The 25,545-nt window shown below is 45.3% G+C and overlaps 1 protein-coding gene across 5 annotated transcripts in view; it reads right to left on the reverse strand.

Annotated features, from left to right (window-relative positions):
- Positions 1 to 25,545, reverse strand: part of NSD3 (nuclear receptor binding SET domain protein 3) — a 300,258-nt gene that overhangs the window by 49,946 nt on the left and 224,767 nt on the right. For 3 of the 5 annotated variants that reach the window (XM_063931537.1, XM_063931535.1, XM_063931539.1), the window contains 6 exons: positions 17,173 to 17,332; positions 16,777 to 16,979; positions 16,448 to 16,560; positions 9,596 to 9,865; positions 8,968 to 9,084; positions 3,049 to 3,190 (listed from right to left, as the gene is read on the reverse strand). In XM_063931537.1, coding sequence (XP_063787607.1) covers positions 3,049 to 3,190; positions 8,968 to 9,084; positions 9,596 to 9,865; positions 16,448 to 16,560; positions 16,777 to 16,979; positions 17,173 to 17,332 — 1,005 coding nt within the window. The remainder of the gene's footprint in view (positions 1 to 3,048; positions 3,191 to 8,967; positions 9,085 to 9,595; positions 9,866 to 16,447; positions 16,561 to 16,776; positions 16,980 to 17,172; positions 17,333 to 25,545) is intronic. The other 2 variants (XM_063931538.1, XM_063931536.1) reach the window with 1 other exon arrangement.

Here is a 25,545-nt window from a genome sequence, read left to right on the forward strand (position 1 = left end):
ACCACCTCTGCTGGGAGGATATTCCACTTGTCAGCTACTTTCTGTGAAGTACTTTTTTCTCAAATTTCCCCTGAACCTACCTCCCTCCAGCCTCAGTGCATGTCCTCGTGTCCTATTGCTTCTCTTCATTTGAAGAATGTTTTCCTCCTGGACTTTATTAAAACCCTTGATATATTAGAAAGTTTCTATCATGTTCCCCCTTTCCCTTCTCTGCTCCAAACTATACATATTGTGATTTTTTTTAGTCTTTCAGGGTATGTTTTGTGATGTAGGCCATGCACCATTTTAGTTGCCCTTCTTTGTACAGTCTCTAATGTATTAATATCCTTCTGAAGATATGGCCTCCAGAACGGAACACAGTATTCTAAATGAGGCTGTACCAATGACCTATACAGTGGCATTATTACTTCTTTCTGCCGCCGATATCTCTCCCTATGCAACCAAGCAACTGACTAGCTTTCCTCATTGCTTTGATACATTGCTTACCTGCTTTTAAGTCACCTGAAATAGTGACTCCTAGATCCCTTTTCTCCTCAGTAGTTTCCAGTATAGTGCAGTTAATACTATATTTAGCTTTTGTTTTTTTGAGACCCAAGTGCATTTTTTGGCATTAAACTGTAATTGCCATGCTCTTGACCATTCCTCTAGTGTACCTAGATCCTCAATCATTTGTTTTACCCCTCCTAGTGTGTCTACCCTGTTCCATACCTTTGTGTCTTCTGCAAAAATTGCATACTTTCCCTTTAATGCCATTTGCAATGTCACCAATGAAGACATTAAAAAGCACTGCTCCAAGTACAGATCCCTGAGGTACTCCACTGGTAACATTTCCCTCCTCTGAATACACTCCATTTACAACAACTCTCTGTTTTCTATCCTGCAACCAAGATCTTATCAATTCAAACATCTTAGTATCCAATCCCAGGCTTTTGAGTTTATTTAGCAGCCTGCGATGTGCAACAGTGTCAAAAGCCTTACTAAAGTCTAGCTATATCTTCTAGTCTAGCTTCACCTTTATCTATTACTTTGGTCACACAGTCAAAAAAGTCAGTAAGGTTTGTTTGATATGATCCCCCTTTTCAAGTAAATCCATGCTGTTTGTGATCCTGTAAATTGCTGGATTTGAGATAATCTTCAACTCTTTCTTTTACGAGGGTTTCCATCAATTTCCCTACTAATGATATAAGGATCACTGGTCAGTAGTTGCTTGCCTCTTCCTTGCTTCCACTTTTGTGCAGTGGTACTATGGGCGTCATTCCGATCTGATCGTTTGTTGCAGTTTATCGCAGCGCCGCAAACGGGTCGGATCTGCGCATGCGCCGCAGTGCGCCGGCGCATGCTGGGCGGCCAAAGGCTGTTATATTGTAGCGATCGCATCTGCCTGATTGACAGGCAGAGGTGGTCGCTGGGCGGGAGGGGGCTGGACGGCGGCGCAGTCCGGCCAACGCAGGCGTGGCCGGACCATTGGGGCAGCGGCTGCAGGAGCTGCGCTGGTCAGGAGTTACTCCTGACATGCAAAAACATCGCCGCTGTGCGATGCTTTTGCAGTTCTGCAGGGAGGGGAAGGGGCGGCACTGACATGCGGGGGCGTCCCCTGCATGTCTGAGTACCTGAACGCACAGCTATGATCAACTCGGAATGACCCCCTACGTTCGCTCTTTTCCAGTCCTCTGCTTCTTACTTGGGGACATGTCATTACAGCCAGCACGCACCTCGTCCTCTTTTCTGATTTTGCATCTTGGCACATCCCGGCTCTTTTCTACATGTACGTGATACAGAAGGAGGTGTATGGGTCATTAGGTCGACAAGACTTACGTCGACAGTTATTAGGTCAACCACTATTGGTCGACATGCATTAGATCGACATGTACTAGGTCGACATGGAAAAAGGTCAATAGGAGTTGTTTTTTTTAAACTATGTTTGGTGTGGTTGTCTTTGTAAAGTGACGGGGAACCCAAATTAGTTCAACGCTTCACTCGCCATGCTTCAGGGAAGGTGCTCGGCACAGGTTACTATTCCCAATCGTAGTCCACGTGGATCGTAAAGTATGAAAAAGTAAAAAAAATGGGGGGGAAAAACGCATGTCGACCTAATGACCATGTCGACCAATAGTGCTTGATCTAATGACTGTCGAACTAATGACCGTATCCCCAGCAGAAGAAGCCTTCGCCCAAGGCGCTGGCACCCGGCAGGCTGACAGCGCAGTGTTTAGACAGCTGCCAAATTCCTAAGTCTTCAGCCAGCAAGAGTATCAAGCCCTGACATTTTTCAGTGGAGCTTACAGACCCTACAACCCTGGCCGCCGGGCCATAGGTAGGTGCATTTGTTGCCTAACAGTAAATTCAGCCCCGGTATGGGTAGTAGAAGCCCGAGGTGGGACTCTCGGTCCCGGCAGTTTCCCCCTGAAGGCAGCCTGTTCCCACTTGGGAGACTCTTTCTCCTTAGGCCGCAGATTTGAATACACCTTTGTGGCATTGATCTATAACCAGGAACCAAGGACTACAGAATACACACATTCACATCCAACTGGATGCCACCTCAGTTATACAGCCACACATTCATATTACACTTCTTACTTGGGGACATGGTGAATATGTGAGGTGACATTTAAAAGGCAGAGGGAGAGAGATCACTCCAAATGCTCCCAATTAGTCTCCGTCATTGCAAAAGACTGTTAGACAAATGATAGCTAGCATCTAATTGGTTGCTTTGGACAACCTCTCCACAGATTGATACATCTCTCCCGATTACTTTCAAATAAGGGGATGAGTTGGGAGATATGCAGTAGCAAGCTGTTGTGCTATTGTTGGTAATGGATACAGTGTAAAGACTAGGACGAAGAAATCTAACAATTCACTCACATACTGTAACTGTTCCCGACAGCTTAATAATGAACACTACAACTAAGCTTTCAGAGCCTAAAATTACTGAAAAGAACAACATTGTTAGGTTTAGAGGCCACATAACAGATTCCACCATTATTATACAATAAATAAATGTATTGAAAGAGAATGGGTAAAATAGATAAGTAATGGGGGAAGGGATACCTTGAGGTATGTCACAAAGTGCAAACAGCCCGACTCTGATGTCGCCATTTACCGTCCACTTCTGAGTTTCACAGTTGGGGTTACAGCTGTGGTTCATGAACCGTGAGTAATTTCCCTTGGGGCCGGCATCTATGATGCGATCCTGAAATTCATATTACAAAAATAACATACAATTTGGAAGGATTCAAAAAGTTAAATGACAGATTTACTGACAAATATGAACTGACTTGATTCAGAGAACATAAAAATAGAAGTCAAGTCTGGAAACGTATAAAATTAGGAAAAAGTCTTATGCCACATATATAAAATAAGCAAAATATCTACTATATATATATATATATATATATATATATATATATATATATATATATACACATATGCAAAAGCCCTCACTCATCACTAAATCTCTAAAGGGGGGTACACACGGAGAGATCAGTGCTTAAATTCTAAGCAATCTGACTAGACTGCTCAGAAGCTAAGCACTGATCTCTGCGTTGTGTACCCCGCACAGCAATAGCTATGCGCGGCCCCGCGCGTTGCTAATCGCCGGTGCTAGATTGGCATGCATGCACGCGCAATCTAGCAGGTCGCCCATTTCACCCGCTGGGTGAAATGAGCACCTCCTCCGTCCCCCTCAATCAGCACACATCACGCTGTGCTGAGCGGGGGGAGAGATTTGTGCTGAGCTGTCTGTGTTAAGATCGCTCAGTACACATCTCTCCCGTCAATACTGGCATTTACTTCCCGATATGATAGGAGACTGAAATTTAAAATAGGTATTGTTCAGGTGGGAAATAGGAAAAGTACGTATTTAGAATTTAAATAAAAGAGGATGAAGAGGGGGTTGACATAATGATGTCATCACCAAAGCATGGGTTGGGTTGCGTTGCGTGACTATATAGCCCAAACGGACAATCGGATCAATTTTGGATTGCACCTCCAGTGTGCAGAATTTAATAAACTACACAAAGAAAACAGGAATTTAATGCCTACCGGTAATTCCTTTTCTCTTAGTCCATCATGGATACTGGGGAATAGTAGAATACCATGGGCTATAGATCAGGTCCACTAGAGCCTGGCACTTTAAGAAATTAATAGTGTGTGCTGGCTCCTCCCCTCTATGCCCCTCCTAGTAGACTCAGTCTGGGAAACTGTGCCTGAGGGGACGGACAGACTTTGAGAGAAGGATATAAACACATAAAGCGGTGAGGTAACAAACCAACATACAACAGCAACAAAGATAGCAGAGCTAACCGTAACAGAGGAAAGCAACGCTAACTATAGAAGGATAGCAACGCAAACCAACATGGAACAGGGAAAGCAACAGCAAACCCAACCAAGAACACTTACAACCAGGTAAGCAGAAAAACGAAGCACTGAGGTGGGCGCCCAGTATCCAGAACGAACTACGAAAAAAGGAATTACCGGTAGATATTAAATTCCTATTTTCTCTAACGTCCTAGTGGATACTGGGGAATAGTAGATTACCATGTGGACGTCCCAAACCTCCTAGAACGGGTGGGAGAGTGCGGAGACCCCCTCAAAACCGCCTGACCAAACTGAAGGTCATCCTTGGTCAAGGTGTCGCACTTATATACTTGACAAACGTGTTCGAACCAGACCAAGCAGCTGCCCGGCCCAACTGTAAGGCCGAGACACTCCGGGCAGCCACCCAGGTAGAACCCACAGACCTCGTGGAGTGGGTCTGAATAGAATTCGACAGCGGTAGAGCTGCCGAAGTATAGGCTAGTTGAATAGTCAATTTAAGCCAATGAGCAATGGATTGCTTGGAGGCAGTGCGACCAATTTCTGTAGCATCATAAAGGACAAACAGTGAGTCAGACTTCCTGTGACGAGCAGTCCTTCTGATGTAAGCCTCAAAGCCCTCACCACATCCAGGGACTCTGGAGCAATGGAAGTGTCAGATAACACTGGAACCACAAAAGGATGAGTTCATGAAAGGCCGACACACGTCTTGCAGAGGATAAGGCCAGCAACATGACTGTCTTCCACGTTAGATATGTCAAGTCTACCCTATGCAAGGGTTCAAACCAGTCCGACTGGAAAAAAGTCAAGACCACATTGAGATCCCACAGACCCATGGGAGGGACAAAGGGAGGTTGAATGTGCATAACCCCCTTTTGAAAAGTCTGTACTTCAGGAAGTACCACTAATTGTTTCTGGAAGAAGATAGAGACGCAAAATCTGAACTTTGATAGAGCCTAATTGTAGGCCTTCATCCATGCCTGCCTGCAGGACCAGTAGAAACGGCCCAGACAAAATTCCACAGGGAATATCTTCCACAAACGCACCAAGAAACATATTTCTTCCAAATACGGTGGTAAGGATTGGACGTAAACACCTTACAGGCCTGGATCATATTTGAAACAACCTTGGATGGGAGACCCTTTCTGGATAAAATCACCCTCTCAACTGACAAACGGTTCTTGTTGAAGACGGTCCAAGAGAAGTGGCAGAGGCCAGGGCTCCTCCAGAGACAAGGTCAGGAGGTCTGCACACCAGGCCCGTCGAGGCCAATCCGGCAATGAGACTTGCCTGAACTCTTTCCTCTTTGAGTCTTTTTAGAACTCTTGGAATGAGAGGAATTGGAGGAAACAGGTAAACTAACTTATAAGTCCTCTGCGTCGTTACAGCGTCTACCGCTAACGCCTGTGGGTCCCTTGTTCTGGACCAGTTACGACAGAGCTTCTTGTTGAGACGAGAAGCCATCATGTCTATTTGTGGACAACCCCACCGGTGAATAAGTTATTGAAACACCTAAAGGTGAAGGCCCCATTACCCTGGGTGGAGGTTGTGCCTGCTTAGTAAGTCTGTTTCCCAGTTGTCCACTCCTGGAATGTAAATGGCTGAGATGGTCCTTGCGTTGACTTCCGCCCAGAGGAGTATTCTTTACACCTCCTGCATTGCGGCCCTGCTTCTAGTTCCTCTCTGTTAGATGATGTACGCTACTGCCGTGGTGTTGTCCGACTGCACCTAGATGGCCCGATACCGAAGGAGGCATGAGGCCTGTAGGCATTGTCCAGGATGGTGATTGGAAGAGCAGATTCCTGAAATTACTATGTCCCCTGGAACTGCACCCCTTCGGTCACAGCCCCCCAACCTCGGAGGCTGGCATACGTTGTTAACAGAGTCCAAGACAGGGTATTGAAACTCCAACCCTCTACAAGATGGGAGACTAGTATCCACCATAGCAAGGATATCCTTGCTTTTGGTGACAGGGTTATATGCTGATGCATGAGCAGGTGAGATCCCGGCCATTTGTCCAACAGATCCAGTTGAAATGGACGTGCATGGATTTTGCCATAATGTATTGCCTCGTAAGGAGGCCACCATCTTGCCCAGCAAGCGAACGCAAAGATGAAATGAGATCCCGCGTGGTTACAGTACCGAGCGGACCATAGACTGAATAGTCAAAGCCTTGTCCGTTGGAAGGTAAACCTTCTGAGGCATCGTATCCAGGATCATTCCCAGGAACTGAATTCTCCGAGACGGTTCCAGGTGAGAATTCTGGAAATTGAGGAAGCAAACGAGTAGTCAAGTCGATGCTGTGCAGCAGCTGTTCCCGGGACACTGCCTTTATCAGGATTTTGTCCAGGTACGGGATTATGTTGATACCCATGATGCGCAACTGTAGCATCATCTCTGCCATGACTCATGAATACCCTTGGGGCTGTGGAGAGGCCAAACGGTAAGGCCTGAAACTGGAAATGTTGGTCCCGTACAGCGAACCGGAGAAACGCTTGGTGAGGGGCCATATTAGGATATGCAGGAATGCATTCTTGATATCCAGGGACACTAGAAACTCCCCCTCCTCCAGACTTGCCATCACTGCTCTTAGTGATTCCATCACGAATTTGAACACTCGAAGATAAGGGTTCAGGGATTTGAGGCTCAAGAGCGGCCATACAGAGCCGTCCAGCTTTGGGACTACAAAGAGACTTGAGTAAAACCCCTTTGTGTGCAGCGGAGGAGGTACTGGAACAGTAACTCCTGTAGAAAGCAGTTTATGCACTGCCTCCTGCAAGGAAACCTGTGCTACAGGTGACGCTGGTAAGCCTGACCTGAAGAATCTAAGAGGAGGGAGTTCCCGGAATTCCAGCCGGTATCCTTGGGATATGAGGACCCTCACCCATGGATCCCAGCAGAACTCTGCCCATATGTGAGCGAAGTGTTGAAGGCGAGCACCTACCTGAAAGTCGCCTTGCTGCAGGGGCCCACAGTCACGCAGAGGGCTTCGTCGAAGAGGATCAGCAGCAGCAGGAAATGGCGCCATGCAGTGTGAGAAACATCACCTCAGGAGCTCAGTGTCCTGTCAGTGGGGATACGAACCATTAACTCTAAGGAAGTTGGTCGTTCCCTCCCCCCTTAAGTCCCACGACGCTGGCAGTGCTGCCTGAAAATAACAAACAAAAATAAATTTCTGAAGAAAACTCTCTGGAGAGCAACAGAATGCACCCGGCTCCTTGGGCACATTTTCTAAACGGAGTCTGCTAGGAGGGACATAGAGGGGAGGAGCCAGCACACACTATTAATTTCTTAAAGTGCAAGGCTCCAGTGGACCCGATCTATACCCCATGATAATCTATTCCCCAGTATCCACTAGAACATTAGAGAAACATGGATTAATATTTACTTTCATAAAGACATCTCAAATTTACAGCTCTATAGATTTAACAAATATTTAACACTCATTCATATTTGCAACCGTGAAAATCATAAACTCCAGTGCGAAGAATGGGTAGAACAGCTAGTATAGAATATAATACGAAAATAACGTATCTTACACTGAGCATATCTATCCAGGCTCTTTAAAAATCCCCAAAAGTAAAAATAGGTTTACCTTTATGTAAATTTCAGAAAGCTCCCTTTTTAATCTGATAATACTGGTCACACTTCTAAGCACTTCACCTTTCCCTACACAATTTCCTTTGCACTGGTCAAAACCACCTTACGTACAAAAAAACTTACAACACAATTTGTAAATGTGGATCTGAGGCTCTCAGTTTGACGGTGTCACACATATAGCTTTTAATCACTGTAACACCCATCTGTAATACTGTGACAGAAGCTGTAATGCAACATATGGAAAATACATGGAATATGGAAGAGCCATTCTCACTAAATAAAAACAGTTGTAACTATTGTACAGAGAACAATTTAGTTAATGGTCAAATATTGTCTATACATTGAAACTGCAGGTTACTGTGGCCAACTTCATAAGAGAAAAACAAATATAGAGAGGAAATAAAAAATACTTACTAAAAACATCTCTCTCTACCACTGCTACCACTACTCCCCTCACTACTACTACCACCACCACCACTACTGCTACTACATCTATTACTGCTGCTGCTATCACTACTCCCCTCACTACCACTATTACTGCTGCTGCTACCACTACTACACATACTACCACTACTATTTCTATCACCACTACTATAATTGTTGCTGCTGTCACTACTCCCCTCGCTACTACTACCACCACCACCACTACTACTATTACTGCTTCTATTACTCCTCCCACTAACACTACTACCACTACTCCGCTCACTATCACTATTACTGCTGCTACCACTACTACACATAAAACAACTACTATTACTATCACCACTACTAGAATTGTTGCAGCTGTCACTACTCCCCTCACTACTACTACCACCAACACTACTACTATTACTGCTGCTGCTTCCACTACTCTCCTCACTACCACTATTACTGCTGCTGCTACCACTACTACACATACTACCACTTCTATAATTGCTGCTGCTATCACTACTCCCCTCACTACCACTACTATTACTGCCTCTGCTACCAGTACCAGACACTGTACACCAGGCTATTCCAAAAAACATCAGCTTCTGGGCATGCAAATTTATCACAGAGTACATCTGTTCTCACCTTGGTGACTGTCAACAAGTAAAAGTTGGTGATTCCGTTTTCATGGGCTCGTTTCATGCGCTGCCTGCACTCCTCCTCATCGATCAGCTCACCCACATATTCATTCACAAACTCACCCTAAAGGAAGCAAAGAATGACATGCCTTTCAAATAAAAAAATCAGAGGATACTATTGTTAGCTAGTGTTGTAAAACCTCAAGAGAAGGCCGGGAAACAAATCCATGCACAGGACTGGTAACAGGAGGTGACATCATGACACGGTGCCGAAGCCGCTAGAAGGCAGTGTTATGGACATACTCAGCTACACTAACAGGCATATATCCAGCTCGCTCTCTTATCCATATCCACCGCACTCTACTCTCTCTGCTATCCATATATCTCTCTCTTTATTGTCCATCTAGCTCTTTATCTATTTTGCGCATAGTAATACACATAATGACTATGACTGAAATCAGCCCTCATAAGGAAACAAGTGAGATTTGATGTGTGAGTGTAGAAGTAGGGCGGGGCCTACAAGATCAATTATCTATGTCAAATACCATATAAACACGGTAAAACCTTTATTCACAACTGCTACAATGAAAGAACATGAACCTGCCTTTACCCTGTTATACCAGGCAGCACCATACCTTGCGGATCTCCCTTTTGCAGACGAGACCCCAGCCTCTCCTGTCTGTGCGGAAGATCTCAGCCTCTGGATAGAGCCGTTTGGTAAAGCTCTGGTTTTGGCAGCGCTCACCGGCAGGGCACGCCTGTGGGTGACACTCATACAGCAACATGCGGTTCAGGCACTCTGTGTCCAGACCACAGGGGGCATCATCAGTGGGACGACAGTTACAACGAGGTATTTCAGACACATCAGCCAACTGGATCTGAACTTTCCCCACGGCTTTATTGGTCTGTTGGTGAGAAATATGTATTTAGAAGGAAAAACTGAAAAGAAACATGTTCTAATGATGCAGGGTAGGAAAGAGAAAGCACTGTAAAGCATACAGCTGGGATCCTGACACCCCAAATAAAACAACACGACATGTACAGAAGACTGGCTAAACCAAATGAACATTGCTCAATACTTCAGAGACTTTATCATTGTCTATTTCACTATTAAAGATATTGGGCTAGATGTACTAAGCAGTGATAAAAGTGGAGAAGTGAGCCAGTGGAGAAGTTCCCCATGGCAACCAATCAGCTGCTCTGTATACTTTCACAGTATGCAAATTATAAATGTTACGTCAATGCTAAAAAAGGAAAGAACCACCTAGGTTCACCCCAGCAGCTAAAACACGAAGGGTTGGTCAGACCCCAAATAGATAAGTACAAGCAAAAATGTAGCGCTAATAGGTCAACAATGAGAAAGGTAGGTCACAAAACCAACGCAATTTAATACTGAGAGCAGAAAATAGTAAACATCATAGTGTACACTTCTTTGTGGAACCTATTGGACTGTTTTAAACGGAACAGGTCGATTGAACTTTCCATATTGATCTCCATATACATAAGTGGTAGTAGCACTCTCTTTTTATTTGTTTTCAGTGTTTTTATCATACACATTTTAAACTAAGTATACACTATGATGTTTACTACATTTTTGCTTGTAGTTACGTCAATGCTGACTGGTTGCCATGGGCAATTTCTCCACTGGCTCACTTCTCCACTTTTATCACTACTTAGTACATCTCCCCAATAATTCTTTTAGGAATCGTTGCTTCAGCTAACATGGTATGTGAAATATCTCTACAGTGTCTGACCGCCAATAGGTTGACTCCATATGGTCGGCATGCATAAGGTCGACATGTTCATTTGGTTGCCCTATGAAAGTTCAACAGAGCTTATAAACAACAAGACCAAATGATTGTCATGTTTTGTTTTTTTCAACTTTTTCATACTTCACTATCCTAGTGGACTACAACTGCGAATAGTAACCTCTGCCGAGTGGGAGTGAGGCACAGTCCTTAATTGGGGTGCCACGCGCACTGATATAGACAATGACACCAAAAAAAGGGAACATGTGTCAACCTTTTCCCGTGTCGACAATTTTCCATGTTAACCTTTTCCTGTGTCGACCAAGTTCAGTTTATTGTCATCAGCCAAAGCAAATTGTCAGACGATATTTCAGTAGTACATCGCACCGGGTAGCAGACGACACAGTCATAGCATACAATAACTCATAAAAATAATACAATCATACATTTAACATCCGTACTGCAAATGGAATAACGGGTTTTATGGTAAGAACTTACCTTTGTTAAAACTCTTTCTGCGAGGTACACTGGGCTCCACAAGGATAGACATTGGGGTGTAGAGTAGGATCTTGATCCGAAGCACCAACAGGCTCAAAAGCTTTGACCTTCTTCCCAAGATGCATAGCGCCGCTTCCTATATCACCCCGCCTCCGTGCACAGGAGCTCAGTTTTGTTAACCAGCCCAATGCAGTAGCAAGTAAAAGATACGACAACTGCAAGTTGCCACAAACACCACACTCTCCCGACAGGAGAAGTGTCAGCGGCTAATGCCATACCAACCCAAAGAAGCTAAGTGCGTCAGGGTGGGCGCCTTGTGGAGCCCAGTGTACCTCGCAGAAAGAGTTTTAACAAAGGTAAGTTCTTACCATAAAAATCATTTTCTGCTGTGGGGTACACTGGGCTCCACAAGGATAGACATTGGGGATGTCCTAAAGCAGTTCCTTATGGGAGGGCACGCACTGTAGCGGGCACAAGAACCCTGCGTCCAAAGGAAGCATCCTGGGCAGCGGTAGTATCGAAGGCATAGAACCTTATGAACGTGTTAACAGAGGACCACGTAGCCGCCTTGCACAATTGTGCAAGGGCCGCACCACGGCGGGCTGCCCAAGAAGGTCCCACGGACAGAGTAGAATGGGCCGTAATGTGAGCAGGAGCTGATAGACCAGCCTTCACATAAGCATGTGCAATCACCAATCTAATCCATCTGGCCAAAGTCTGCTTGAGCAGGCCAGCCCCGTTTGTGAAAACCAAACAGAAGAAAGAGAGAATCAGATTTCCTAACAGAAGCAGTTCTCTTCACATAGATACGGAGAGCCCGTACCACATCCAAAGACCGCTCTTTGGAAGACAGATCAGGAGAGACAAAGGCCGGTACCACAATCTCCTGATTAAGGTGGAACGGAGAAACCACCTTAGGCAAATAACCGGGACGAGTCCTAAGAACCGCCCGGTCACGGTGAAATATCAGATATGGGGAACTACAAGACAAGGCACCCAAATCCGACACTCTTCTAGCTGAAGCAATAGCCAGTAGAAATACCACCTTAAGGGAAAGCCACTTAAGATCGGCTAAACCAAGAGATTCAAACGGAGACTCTTGTAACGCCTCCAAAACCACCAACAAGTCCCAAGGAGCCACAGGCGGGACATAGGGAGGTTGGATACGCAACACACCCTGAGTGAACGTATGCACATCAGGTAAGGTCGCAATCTTTCTCTGAAACCACACCGACAAGGCAGATATTTGAACCTTGAGGGAGGCCAGACGCAGGCCTAAGTCCAAGCCCTGCTGAAGAAAGGCCAACAACTTGGCTGTACTAAACCTGGAAGCTTCATAATTGTTAGATGCGCACCAATGGAGACCCCACTCTCTGGCATGTACGTCCTGACGACTGAGAAAGTCCGCTTCCCAATTCAGGACTCCCGGAATGAATATTGCCGATATGGTCGGTAGATGGCGTTCCGCCCAATGTAGAATCCGTGAGACTTCCTTCATTGCCAAACGGCTTCGAGTGCCGCCTTGATGATTTATGCAAGCCACTGTGGTGGCGTTGTCCGACTGTACATGAACAGGACGGTTCTGAATTAAATGCTGGGCCAGGTTCAACGCATTGAAGACCGCCCGCAATTCCAGAATGTTGATCGAGAGGAGAGATTCCTCCTTGGTCCACCGACCCTGAAGGTAGTGTTGCTACAGCACCGCTCCCCAACCTCTGAGACTGGCATCTGTCGTCAACAGGACCCAGTCGGATATCCAGAAGGGACGGCCCCTGCACAATAGCTGGTCCCGGAGCCACCAGTGCAGTGACAGACGGACCTCCGGAGTCAATGAGATCATGTGAGACCTGATCCGGTGAGGCAGGCCGTCCCACTTGGCTAGAATCAGCCTCTAGAGGGGGCGAGAATGGAATTGAGCATACTCCACCATGTCGAACGCTGAAACCATGAGGCCCAGCACCTACATTGCCGAATGTATCGACACTTGCGGACAAGAAAGGAGGCAACGAATCCTGTCCTGAAGCTTCAGGACTTTCTCCTGAGACAAGAACAACCGCTGGTTGTGAGTGTCCAATAGCGCTCCCAGGTGCACCATGCTCTGAGCAGGGACCAGGGAGGATTTCTTCCAGTTGATGAGCCACCCGTGGGCTTGTAGAAACCGGACAGTCATATGCAGATGACGTAGGAGAAGTTCTGGGGAATTTGCCAGGATTAACAAGTCGTCCAGATATGGCAGGATCCTGACCCCTTGACGGCGGAGTACCACCTTCATCACCGCCATAACTTTGGTGAAGACTCGCGGAGCCGTAGTTAAACCAAAAGGTAACGCCCGAAACTGGTAATGGAGGTTGCCAATTGCAAACCCCAGGTTATGCTGATGTGACACTGCTATAGGAATATGCAGGTAAGCATCCTGTATGTCCAGGGAGACCATGTAATCCCCAGGTTCCAAGGCCAGAACTACAGAGCAAAGGGTTTCTATACGGAACTTGGAAACTTTCACAAACCTGTTCAATGCCTTGAGATTGAGAATGGGGCGAGAGGACCCGTTCGGTTTCGGGACTAGAAACAGCGGAGAATAGTACCCCCGGCCCCTCTGAGCAAGAGGCACCTGTACTACGACTCCTGTATCCAGGAGGATCTGTACCACCGAATGTAGAGTGTTTGCCTTTGTCTGGACCAACGGGACGTCTGTCAGGCAAAATCGATGAGGGGGACGGTTTTTGAAGGCTATGGCATAACCTCGACTGACAACTTCCCGTACCCAGGCATCTGAAGTGGTCTTCAACCATTCCTGGGTATACCCTAGAAGCCGGCCCCCCACCCTGGGATCCCCCAGGGGAGGCCCGCCCCGTCACGCGGCAGGCTTATCCGTCTTGGACGCTGGTTGACTGGCATCCCGGGCTCTTTTGGGCTTCGGCTTACCAGGTTTGGAAGTGAGGGCCTGCTTGTTGTACGCCTGACCTTTTGCTTTACCTGAAGGACGAAAGGGAGTACCTTTAGCTTTCGACACAGAAGGAGCGGTACTTGGCAGACAGGCAGTTTTGGCAGTAGCCAAGTCAGCCATTATCTTATTTAAGTCTTCCCCAAACAGCCGCCTATGCTGCGACCGGGTCCCCTCGTGGTAGCGCTTGGTGAACACAGACGCACCGGCCATACAGCCGCCTATGCTGCGACCGAGTCCCCTCGTGGTAGCGTATGGGACGGAAGCGAGGAAACAGTTCATGGCGGGAGACTCGGCGGAAACTGGTCATGAACCGGGGGGAGGGGTGACCAGGAGAGCGTCTGACTCCCCCTGCTGACAACAACCCTAGGAATCGCGGCCTCATGCTATTCCTGGTGCCCAAGATCCCTAAGGCCTAGTGCTGGTGCACCCGCGGTGGCAGCCACGTCAGCTACTGTTTGGTAGTCTCCTCCCAATACAGTGCGGCTGTGTCTGTATTCCATCTACTAAGCGGAACCGATGCCTTACCTTCTCCCCGTGCTCCGGCCACAGCCTGGTAATGTCTGCTGGACCTGCTAGTATATCCGACACAGACGCCCGCCGAAACAGCACTGTACTCGTGGGTAAGCGTTGTTGGAGCGACTCTTTCTAAGCGTATAAGACGCTGTTTAGAAAGATCATTCAAAAAAAACTAGTAAGACTATAAAAATAACATAAGAAAACTTAGGGCTGCTAAGCAAAACAGCAGCCCTCTGACCATGGTCCAGCTCCTGCCGCACCAAACAAAAAGCTGATTTGCCTGAGTCAATGGGCGGGGATATATGGACGGGCCCATTGCATCCTGGGAGGCCAGAAAGCTTTGATCGATTGGTGCCAATCCGCTGTCGCTCCATCATATCCCATTGTTATCCTGTGGACCCTGCCGGAGAAAATGTTAATTTCTAATTACATATATCTGCATTTGCAGGGATTTCCTGGGATCAGTGTAAACGGGGCTGTCCCGGGTCGATCCCAGGTCTAAGTGCAGTGTGAAAGGGGTCATTCCCGGGTTATGTCCCGGGATGCGTCCAGTAACACATTCCCAGGTATGACCCAGCTCTGTCAGTCTTAAAGGGGTATAACCCAGCCAGAATGTGGCATATGTCTTCAGATGAATCAAAAATTGAGCAGTTTGGGCATAATCTAAAACTCTATGAGTGTGCATACTCCAACAATCCTCAGCAAACACCATACTAATCATGGTGTACACGGTGGCAGATTTATATTGTGGGGACTGGGCATCTTGTTAAAACTGAAGATGTGAAGCACTGTGCAAAATACAGGGAGATACTACAAGACCATCTGCTTCAGGGCCTAAGTCAGACCTGATCATAAAATCTTTGCCATGTGGGGGAATGTCCAGCACAAGGCAAGTCCACCCCGCATGCCGGGTCCTGCCCCCCCCCTCCCCCTCCATTGTCCGGACCACACAACCCCAATGCCGTCCCAACGCCGCCGGCATACCCCCGAACACCACTGGCTGTCAATCAGGCAGAGGTGATCGCACAAGTGAGATTCCATCTCATTTCACTGTGTGCGTACATAAAGTGTGGCTTCTGCACATGCGCGCACAGCACTGGCCTTCTGCCTGCGTACAGTGCCGTGAACAGGTCTGAATTAGGCACTCAGTATACTAGAAAACTAAAGCCTCGGAGAAAGTTCAACTTTCAGTAGGAAATGATCCCAAACACAAGGTCAAAGCAACAGATTGCGAGGCTGAACAACAAGGTGAGTGTTCTAAAATGGGCAAGATAAAAAGCAGATCTCTAGTAAACTGAGAATCTGTGGCATTACTTGAATATTGCAATCACTTCAATATTAGCGCAAACAGCCTACTGGTTCTCAGAAAAACAAGTGTCTGGAACAAATTTGTCTAAATATCATTTGTAATACAGAGAATTCTGTTAACTTTTAGGGGGTTGACCAAGGTAAATACTATTCAGATCAAATGGAGAAACAAAAAACTTACAATTGCCTATTCTGGGGCTCTGCTATACTGATTGCATGGGTAACTACTTCCCTTCAAATGGAGGGTGGTTACGAGAGCAAAAGTGGCTGTTACAGGCATTTGGGAATGTGTCAAAGTGGAAGGTACATACAGACCAAGAACTCGGTCATTCCACCAAAAAATATTGTTTTATTTTAGGCACAATTACCTTTAATTGGACTGATCTCATACCACACATTGCTGCCCACACCGAAAATGAGCTTGGAAAGAACAGGAAAATGGCCACCCCACCCACACATTGATTTTGTACCTTGATGTGCTTGTACGGGGGAGGCTTTCTGGAGTTACGCTCTACCTCCAGAGCTTCTTTACTCTCCCGCTGAGCCTTCAATTCATGGAATCTTTTGGCGGCCTCTTCCAGGGCTGTGAAGGAAAGAGATGAGGCTGCATTCAGTGGGGGTAAAAGATACATTCAAACAAACTGAAGAGAATTAGAGAGAACACTAGAAGGGTAATCTCTGCCCAATGTATGTGTGTTAATACACTGCAAAGATAGAGACTTGCCTTGTAAGCAAGAGTCAATGCATGTGGCAGATGCATTACAACATGGGTACTTTTAAGTCTCCTAGATGTGCTCACCTTTCTTGAATGTTTTATTAATACTGGTCTGTCCCTCTGCAAAGCTCTTGTCTCCTTCTACATAGGGGAACACACGGCCCTGATGCACCCAGTAATAATCATGGGAACCGAAGAAGAAGACTGGGAAATCCCCTATGTCATGTTTCAGTCCCTGGATATTGAGCGGAACAGACCTTGGATTGCAAATCTCAGCCGGCCACCACCTGACAAACAAAATATATTATTTATTTTAAAGTGCGCTTGTATAAATGAGGCAAATTGTCAATTTAGCAACTTTGGGCTACTATACGCATCTTAGGAAGTTGGAGTTAAGTATCTGTAGGTTATCAAAGCACTATTACTGGTACAATTTATAGCATGTTCAGACACTATACACATTACATACTGAAGACTTGCCTGTAGTTTCCAAGCTTAACCCATACGATCTGCTTGTAGTGTAGCTTCTTGCCCGTCCTGCAATCATTGCAGCTCCAAGATCCCTGTGGCATCTCCATGTTCAGACACGAGGGGTGGAAGGCAGCTGGACAGGACTCGCAGCAGAGCAGTTTGCCACCTCCTCGGATAAGCAGAATACACCTTATTAAGACCTCTGGTTAGTGTGTAAAAACAACCCTTTTATTGTTTGGGTCACCACACCAACAAAAGGGTTAAACTTCAGAACAGGAGGAATTGGTGGACTGCTATTTGGGAAGGTGTTAGAACCTAAAGACCACCATGTAGGGATCATTCAAACTGCCCAGCAGCATGGATACATGGGGTGGTCTCTTAAAGCACGTTGGGTATGCTATGCCTGCGTCCGGTATCCCGGTGGTCTGCATACAGACGCCTGGATCCCGAACGCCTGAATGTCGGCAGCGGGGCGAGCGCTAGCAAGCCCCTTGCGGGCTCGCTGCGCTCACCACGCTGCAAGCTCAGTGGCGAGTGGGAAAAGCTTCTGTTAGCCAGGATTCAGGCTGCTGGCATTGTCAGTGGTCGGGATTCCAGCGTCTGTATCTTGACCACCAGGATCCCAACTGTCGGCAATATAACTATCCCCTTACGGCCTGTGCACACAGATGTTTTATGCTGTGGGAAACTTTGCTGAAAGCGCATCGATCACGGATTCCCCCCTATATTATATACCATGGACTAGAAAGGTGCATGCACCACTTTGATGATGCAGGTGAAACAACAGAGATTGATAAACCCTGGTCTTGCAACCACTAAACACAGGCATAAAACACTTGTCTGAATAGGCCATTATTAGTCAATATTTTTTTAGAATGATCACTGTATCTTTGGCATGGAAATAACATGAACATATGATGCCATGGTGGGAGTGTGTAATGTGTAAGTTACCCTTACAAAAACATTTCATCATGTAAAGCAGGAGATAAAGGTCGCTTGACAGTGATTGGGGAAAGATATGGATCTGGTGATGAGAAAGAGACAGTGGTGAGCAGGCGAGAGAAAGGAAGAAGATCATTTTTTGCTCCATAACTCCACCTTGTGGGGCAACTGTAAATGCAATAAATGTTGTAGTGGATTACAGTGCATAAAACTGCAGGAACCACAATGCATTAGGTCCAAACTGGATAGTTAATACATGCTGGAAAGTCAATAAACATATATATTAAAAGTACAATAAGTGTTTTAAACAATTTACAACAGTTTGCTATAAATGATTGTCTTTATTCCATGTAATGGATTTTGCAAGTGGCCTTGATGCATTATTGATAATGGAACACAAGAGCACAGCTGCTCACAGAATCCAGTAATTTATTGTTAGATAGCGGCTCAGATGATCCAGCAGAGGGTTGTAGAGACTGATCCGTTAAGGATCCCAATGGTCGAATCCTGGCAGTCGAAATGCCAACTTGGGTGTCCCAACACTGCTCAAAATGCTGACACCGGCATCTTGAATGAGGGGGGGTTAGGACGAGAGGAGAGGGTTAGAGTTAGGCTGCAAAAGGGGGGGTAAGGGGGAAATTCGGTTTAGGCTGCGGGAACTGGGGTTAAGTTTAGGCACCATAAGAAAGGGCTAGGGTTAGGTTGCGGGGGAGAGGGTTACATTTAGGCTGCTGGAAGGGAGTGGCAGGGGGGTATTGCAGAAAGGGAAGTAAACTTACCTTGCCCCTGTTGGGATTCTCACCATCGGGATGCCGCAGTCGGTATTCCGACCACAAGCATCCAGACCGCCGGCATATCAACCCCGACCCATAGAGACCTGCTCAGAGGATCCAGCAGTGGGTTGTAGAGACCTGCTCAGAGGATCCAGCAGTGGGTTGTAGAGACCTGCTCAGAGGATCCAGCAGTGGGTTGTAGAGACCTGCTCAGAGGATCCAGCAGTGAGTTGTAGAGACCTGCTCAGAGGATCCAGCAGTGGGTTGTAGAGACCTGCTCAGAGGATCCAGCAGTGGGTTGTAGAGACCTGCTCAGAGGATCCAGCAGTGGGTTGTAGAGACCTGCTCAGAGGATCCAGCAGTGGGTTGTAGAGACCTGCTCAGAGGATCCAGCAGTGGGTTGTAGAGACCTGCTCAGAGGATCCAGCAGTGGGTTGTAGAGACCTGCTCAGAGGATCCAGCAGTGGGTTGTAGAGACCTGCTCAGAGGATCCAGCAGTGGGTTGTAGAGACCTGCTCAGAAAATCCAGCAGTGGGTTGTAGAGACCTGCTCAGAGGATCCAGCAGCGGGTTGTAGAGACCTGCTCAGAGGATCCAGCAGCGGGTTGTAGAGACCTGCTCAGAGGATCCAGCAGTGGGTTGTAGAGACCTGCTCAGAGGATCCAGCAGTGGGTTGTGAGACCTGTCCAGAGGATCCAGCAGTGGGTTGTGAGACCTGTCCAGAGGATCCAGCAGTGGGTTGTAGAGACCTGCTCAGAGGATCCAAGTGTTGATGCTCCAGCCCTACTGGTTGAACATTGCTTCTACTAAACAACTCACTTAGTGGATAGAAGAAACTCAAAACAGGATATTGATTTACAGACTATTTTAACATTTTTTTAAAGGGACTGAGGATAAGCGATTAGGATTTTGCCACTTATTTTAAGCACGGTCATGTACTCCGAGGGGACGTTTCCTGCAACTATTACAAGTTTCTTTCATTTTACATGAATTATGGGCAGTTACGTGACAAAGTATGTTTTGTTCATTTTGGAAGGCAGCTTCTTCATCCAAGGTTTAGGAGTTATTTTTGCAATTTAAAAGGCAGCAGAAGTAGTATTTTAGATTTTTTTGTTCACTGAAAGTCATAATCACTGCTAGCACTACACTCATCGGCAGCCAGACAATTCAACCACGTACACCACGTCCTGAAACACTTTAGTAAATTTTCATGTAAAATCAACCCTATAAAGACTCAACGGGCTTCAAGTAAAGCACGTAGGACAACTTGTAATCTGCCTTTGTTTACCACAAATACAAGAGATCAGTAATCCCTGAGTGCACAAGGGTTTCCTACTATATTACAAACCTATTGTACCTGTTGGGATTCTCACCATCGGGATGCCGCAGTCAGTATTCCGACCACCAGCATATCAACCCCAACTTATAGAGACCTGCTTTTGTTACCATGTTCTATTAATTCGGTGCCATGTTCACAGGCTGCCCATGAGTAATAGATTTTTCCCTATACCTGCGCCTACAGCTACCGCTACAGAAACTGCTCATCCAGGGCACCACCAATCAGCCAATGGTTTGTGAAGAGTATGCATTGTTTTGTAAATAGTTAATAAGTGATAACAGACTGACTCTATTAAGACGTTCTGAAAAAGTCGTTCCCTCCCCATATAACCAAGCAATCTGATTTAGAGGCATTAAAAGCTGGAGTGCTTTTGAAGACTTGTATGTACATGGAATATTTTCGGAATTTCAGAATGATGATCAGGTCTTTGTTCTATAAACACATTTTCAACGTAATCTGAAAATAAAACTTGTCAGCAGGGGAGTCTCTGTGGTGGATAGCTGGTCGGTACTAGGAAAGGCAGTATGCCAGAGGGATCATTTATGCCCATTTTTATTTTCTATTCACACTCAAATGTGTATGAAAACTGGATGTAAATAAGATCCTGCAGATTTTATGGAACAATGAGCACACAACTGGTAAATGTTTCCATGTGAGCAAGGTCTTAAAGGATTTTTCATCTTTAAGTGACATTTATAGTCTTGTTTTGCCCTCCAGTTTTCTTGTTGTTTGTTCTAAATTAAATACAATACGGACTTCCTTTAGTTCTTTTAAGCAATATGAGTAAGAGGGAACACGGTGGTGGTGGTGGTGGATGGGGGTTGCTGATTACAGGAAAGGGTGTTATAGCTGTGGGCAAAAAGTGGTGTGCATCAAAGTTTTGTGGTGGCACACTCCCTTTTTATAGGGAGGAAGGAGAGGTGCTGTTTTTGGGCTACATCACAGACTGCATACACCAATGTGTCAAATCCCTGGGCAAATGAATTAATGCATGGTTTTAAAGAACAAAAGGAAGCAGAATAATATAATTCATGTATTTCTCAAATGTTGGAGGGCATGTACAACAAATAAATAAATGAAATACCCCTTTTAGCAGTTTGGGACGTCCAGAGTATTTGTTAGAATAGTTTACATGGAGTAACAAGGAGGAGTTATGTGGAGCTTTGAAATAAGTTATAATAGAAGGAAAAAGGCAACAGTGTAATAGGGATAGTTACAGGGAGCAGTCATATATAGTTATGGGGGAAGTTACAGGGAGCAGTCATATGTAGTAATAGGAGGAGGAGTTACAGGGAGCAGTCATATGTAGTAATATACACAAAAGATTGGCGCTCTACAATACACACACTATATGTGGTTGGATTCAGACGGCTGCTCACCAGTTGTGGGCGGGCTGCCCCAACAATGGATCAAAGTAAGTGTGAAAAAAGAAAGAGTGGGAGCGCAGAATGAATCCAATATATTATTTTATTTAAAATATTAATATGTCATCCACATAAAAATGCAATACATGAACTAGCCTAAGAATAAACAATTGATATTATATAAATGTAAACGAGACTGCCATATCTCCTGAACAAATATGAATAAAAAACCTTTAATAAACCCTAGTTAGGGCTGCATTAATGCTTCATGAAAATCAGCCGTGCGTCCACGAGCTGAAATGATTGTAAAAAGGAGACTGATAAAAAGTGCCTCTGTTATAAGTCACTGTCCTCCTTATACACAATAGAATCTCATTGGTAGAGAGTGTCCCAGTACTGGACTTGCGGACAACCGTGCTGTAGTATTATGTGGCAAATGGATAGTGATGGTCAAATTCACTTTGTGGTATATCACCTGATGTAGAAGCCTCTCCGTCAAAGGCGCTGTACTGAGCCGGGTTTGCAGCGGCTCTGTGCAGTGAACGTACAGCTGGTCTCGTCACCGGTGAACCATCCAGATGAACACGGTTGTTTAATTCTGCTGAAGGATGCTGTACCAGTCTGGATATGCAACAGTGTAAAAAGACTGGAGCAGCAGATTCTCCGGCCGCTGGTGGAAGAATCCGTATTAATTGCGGCTACGGTCCACTCGATGCATGCGGCTCACAGGGTGTCAGGAGAATATAGCAGTCCAAATGAGGTCCTTCAAAGGAGTACCTTAACGCGTTTCTCGGCCCACAACGCTGGCCGTTTCATCAGAAGGAAATTTCGCAATTAATACGGATTCTTCCACCAGCGGCCGGAGAATCTGCTGCTCCAGTCTTTTTACACTGTTGCATATCCAGACTGGTACAGCATCCTTCAGCAGAATTAAACAACCGTGTTCATCTGGATGGTTCACCGGTGACGAGACCAGCTGTACGTTCACTGCACAGAGCCGCTGCAAACCCGGCTCAGTACAGCGCCTTTGACGGAGAGGCTTCTACATCAGGTGATATACCACAAAGTGAATTTGACCATCACTATCCATTTGCCACATAATACTACAGCACGGTTGTCCGCAAGTCCAGTACTGGGACACTCTCTACCAATGAGATTCTATTGTGTATAAGGAGGACAGTGACTTATAACAGAGGCACTTTTTATCAGTCTCCTTTTTACAATCATTTCAGCTCGTGGACGCACGGCTGATTTTCATGAAGCATTAATGCAGCCCTAACTAGGGTTTATTAAAGGTTTTTTATTCATATTTGTTCAGGAGATATGGCAGTCTCGTTTACATTTATATAATATTAATTGTTTATTCTTAGGCTAGTTCATGTATTGCATTTTTATGTGGATGACATATTAATATTTTAAATAAAATAATATATTGGATTCATTCTGCGCTCCCACTCTTTCTTTTTTCACACTTACATATGTAGTAATAGGAGGAGGAGTTACAGGGAGCAGTCATATGTAGTAATAGGAGGAGGAGTTACAGGGAGCAGTCATATTTAGTTATGGGGGAAGTTACAGGGAGCAGTCCTATGTAGTAATGGGAGGAGTTACAGGGAGCAGTCATAAGTAGTAATAGGAGGAGTTACAGGGAGCAGTCATATGTAGTAATAGGAGGAGTTACAGGGACCAGTCATATGTAGTAATAGGGTGAGTTACAGGGAGCAGTCATATGTAGTAATAGGAGGAGGAGTTACAGGGAGCAGTCATATGTAGTAATAGGGGGAGTTACAGGTAGCAGTCATATGTAGTAATAGGGGGAGTTACAGGGAGCAGTCATATGTAGTAATGGGAGGAGTTACAGGGAGCAGTCATATGTAGTAATGGGAGGAGTTACAGGGAGCAGTCATATGTAGTAACGGGAGGAGTTACAGGGAGCAGTCATATGTAGTAACGGGAGGAGTTACAGGGAGCAGTCATATGTAGTAATAGGAGGAGGAGTTACAGGGAGCTGTCATATGTAGTAATGGGAGGAGTTACAGGGAGCGGTCATATGTAGTAATGGGGAGAGTTACAGGGAGCAGGCATATGTAGTAATAGGAGGAGTTACAGGGAGCAGTCATAAGTAGTAATAGGAGGAGTTACAGGGAGCAGTCATAAGTAGTAATAGGAGGAGTTACAGGGAGCAGTCATATGTAGTAATAGGAGGAGTTACAGGGACCAGTCATATGTAGTAATAGGGTGAGTTACAGGGAGCAGTCATATGTAGTAATAGGAGGAGGAGTTACAGGGAGCAGTCATATGTAGTAATAGGGGGAGTTACAGGTAGCAGTCATATGTAGTAATAGGGGGAGTTACAGGGAGCAGTCATATGTAGTAATGGGAGGAGTTACAGGGAGCAGTCATATGTAGTAATGGGAGGAGTTACAGGGAGCAGTCATATGTAGTAACGGGAGGAGTTACAGGGAGCAGTCATATGTAGTAACGGGAGGAGTTACAGGGAGCAGTCATATGTAGTAATAGGAGGAGTTACAGGGAGCTGTCATATGTAGTAATAGGAGGAGTTACAGGGAGCAGTCATATGTAGTAATAGGAGTAGTTACAGGGAGCAGTCATATGTAGTAATAGGGAGCAGTCATATGTAGTAATAGGAGGAGTTACAGGCTGAAGATGAAGTAGTATGAGGTATAGGGAGAGGGAAAATGGAGTAATAGGAGATATAGGGAGAGGTTATACTGAGTAATAGGACTAGTTATAGGGAGTTGTTAAATACAGTAAAAGGAAGAGTTATAGGGAGAGGTTATACAGTATGTAGTAATAGGAGGGGCTATAAAGGGAGAGTTTATATGGGGCAATATGAGGATTTTTAGTAAGACAGTAAATGGAGCAATAGGAGGTGTTATGAATTAATAGAAAAGTTATAAGTAATATTAAACAGGACAAATTGTAAAATGACCCAATAACTAAAAGGAGTAAGATTATTTTTTTAATGGTCAACCATTTATGATCCTGTATCTACAAAGTGTGAGTGTGTATGACGAATAAACATCCCACCAGGCAACATATAACTACTCGGGGTTCGGGCCAGCAGGGTAACACGCATAAACCCCAGTGATTACCCCATGTGAAAACATTATGGAAGGAAACCGATTCACACTCCTTGTGAGATACCATCATTTTCTTCCCAAGAAAAAGAGAATTCACCAATCACTTTGTGAAGAACGCAGAGCACACAAAACAGCAGAGCTATATTTCTTCGCTGAAATGCTTATGGTGTTTCCATATCACCTTGCAATGTACATTTCAGAGGAAATATATTCAGTGTACAAGCAACATTACAAACACGACACGTCTTACAAATAATGATTCAGTCCAAGCCAGGTGAAGGGAGCGCAAGCAGAGGGCTGAAAATAATTGTGTTTAGAAACTTGCCAAAGCCACAAGAGGTACAGTAGAAAGCAGATTATGTTTTCATTCACTTTCTACAGTATATTACATTACAGGAACATTATTGTATTCAAAGATCTTCAAAGAAAAAGCTATTACATTTTAACCTTTAGGATTTAATGATAAGAAATAATCATTTCTGTTTGTAGGATATATTAAAATATTTTAGTCAAAAATAGAGCCTCAGGGGATGTTAAATATTAAGAGTATTATAAGTAAGTATTATGTGCCTTGGTTCAGGGAATATGGGCAAGAAAAGATGATCTCTGACAATCGGAGAAGATAACACCCTATCATCTGGACATTTCCCTAGCATGTATGACTAGCAGGACTGAAAAAAACAAAACCATGACAACTTCTAGACTATACCTCAGCCAACACGTTAACATTTACATTATTTCCTATCGAGAAAATGCCAAGAACTCAATGCCCTCTTGTCCAGTAGGGAAACACTCTAGAGGAATATTCATTTATCCAGCTGCTGAACTACATATCACAGCACCCCCTGGCACAGTGTTTTA

The sequence above is a fragment of the Pseudophryne corroboree genome, chromosome 6, assembly GCF_028390025.1.
Source record: "Pseudophryne corroboree isolate aPseCor3 chromosome 6, aPseCor3.hap2, whole genome shotgun sequence".
In the NCBI taxonomy this organism is placed as follows: domain Eukaryota; kingdom Metazoa; phylum Chordata; class Amphibia; order Anura; family Myobatrachidae; genus Pseudophryne; species Pseudophryne corroboree.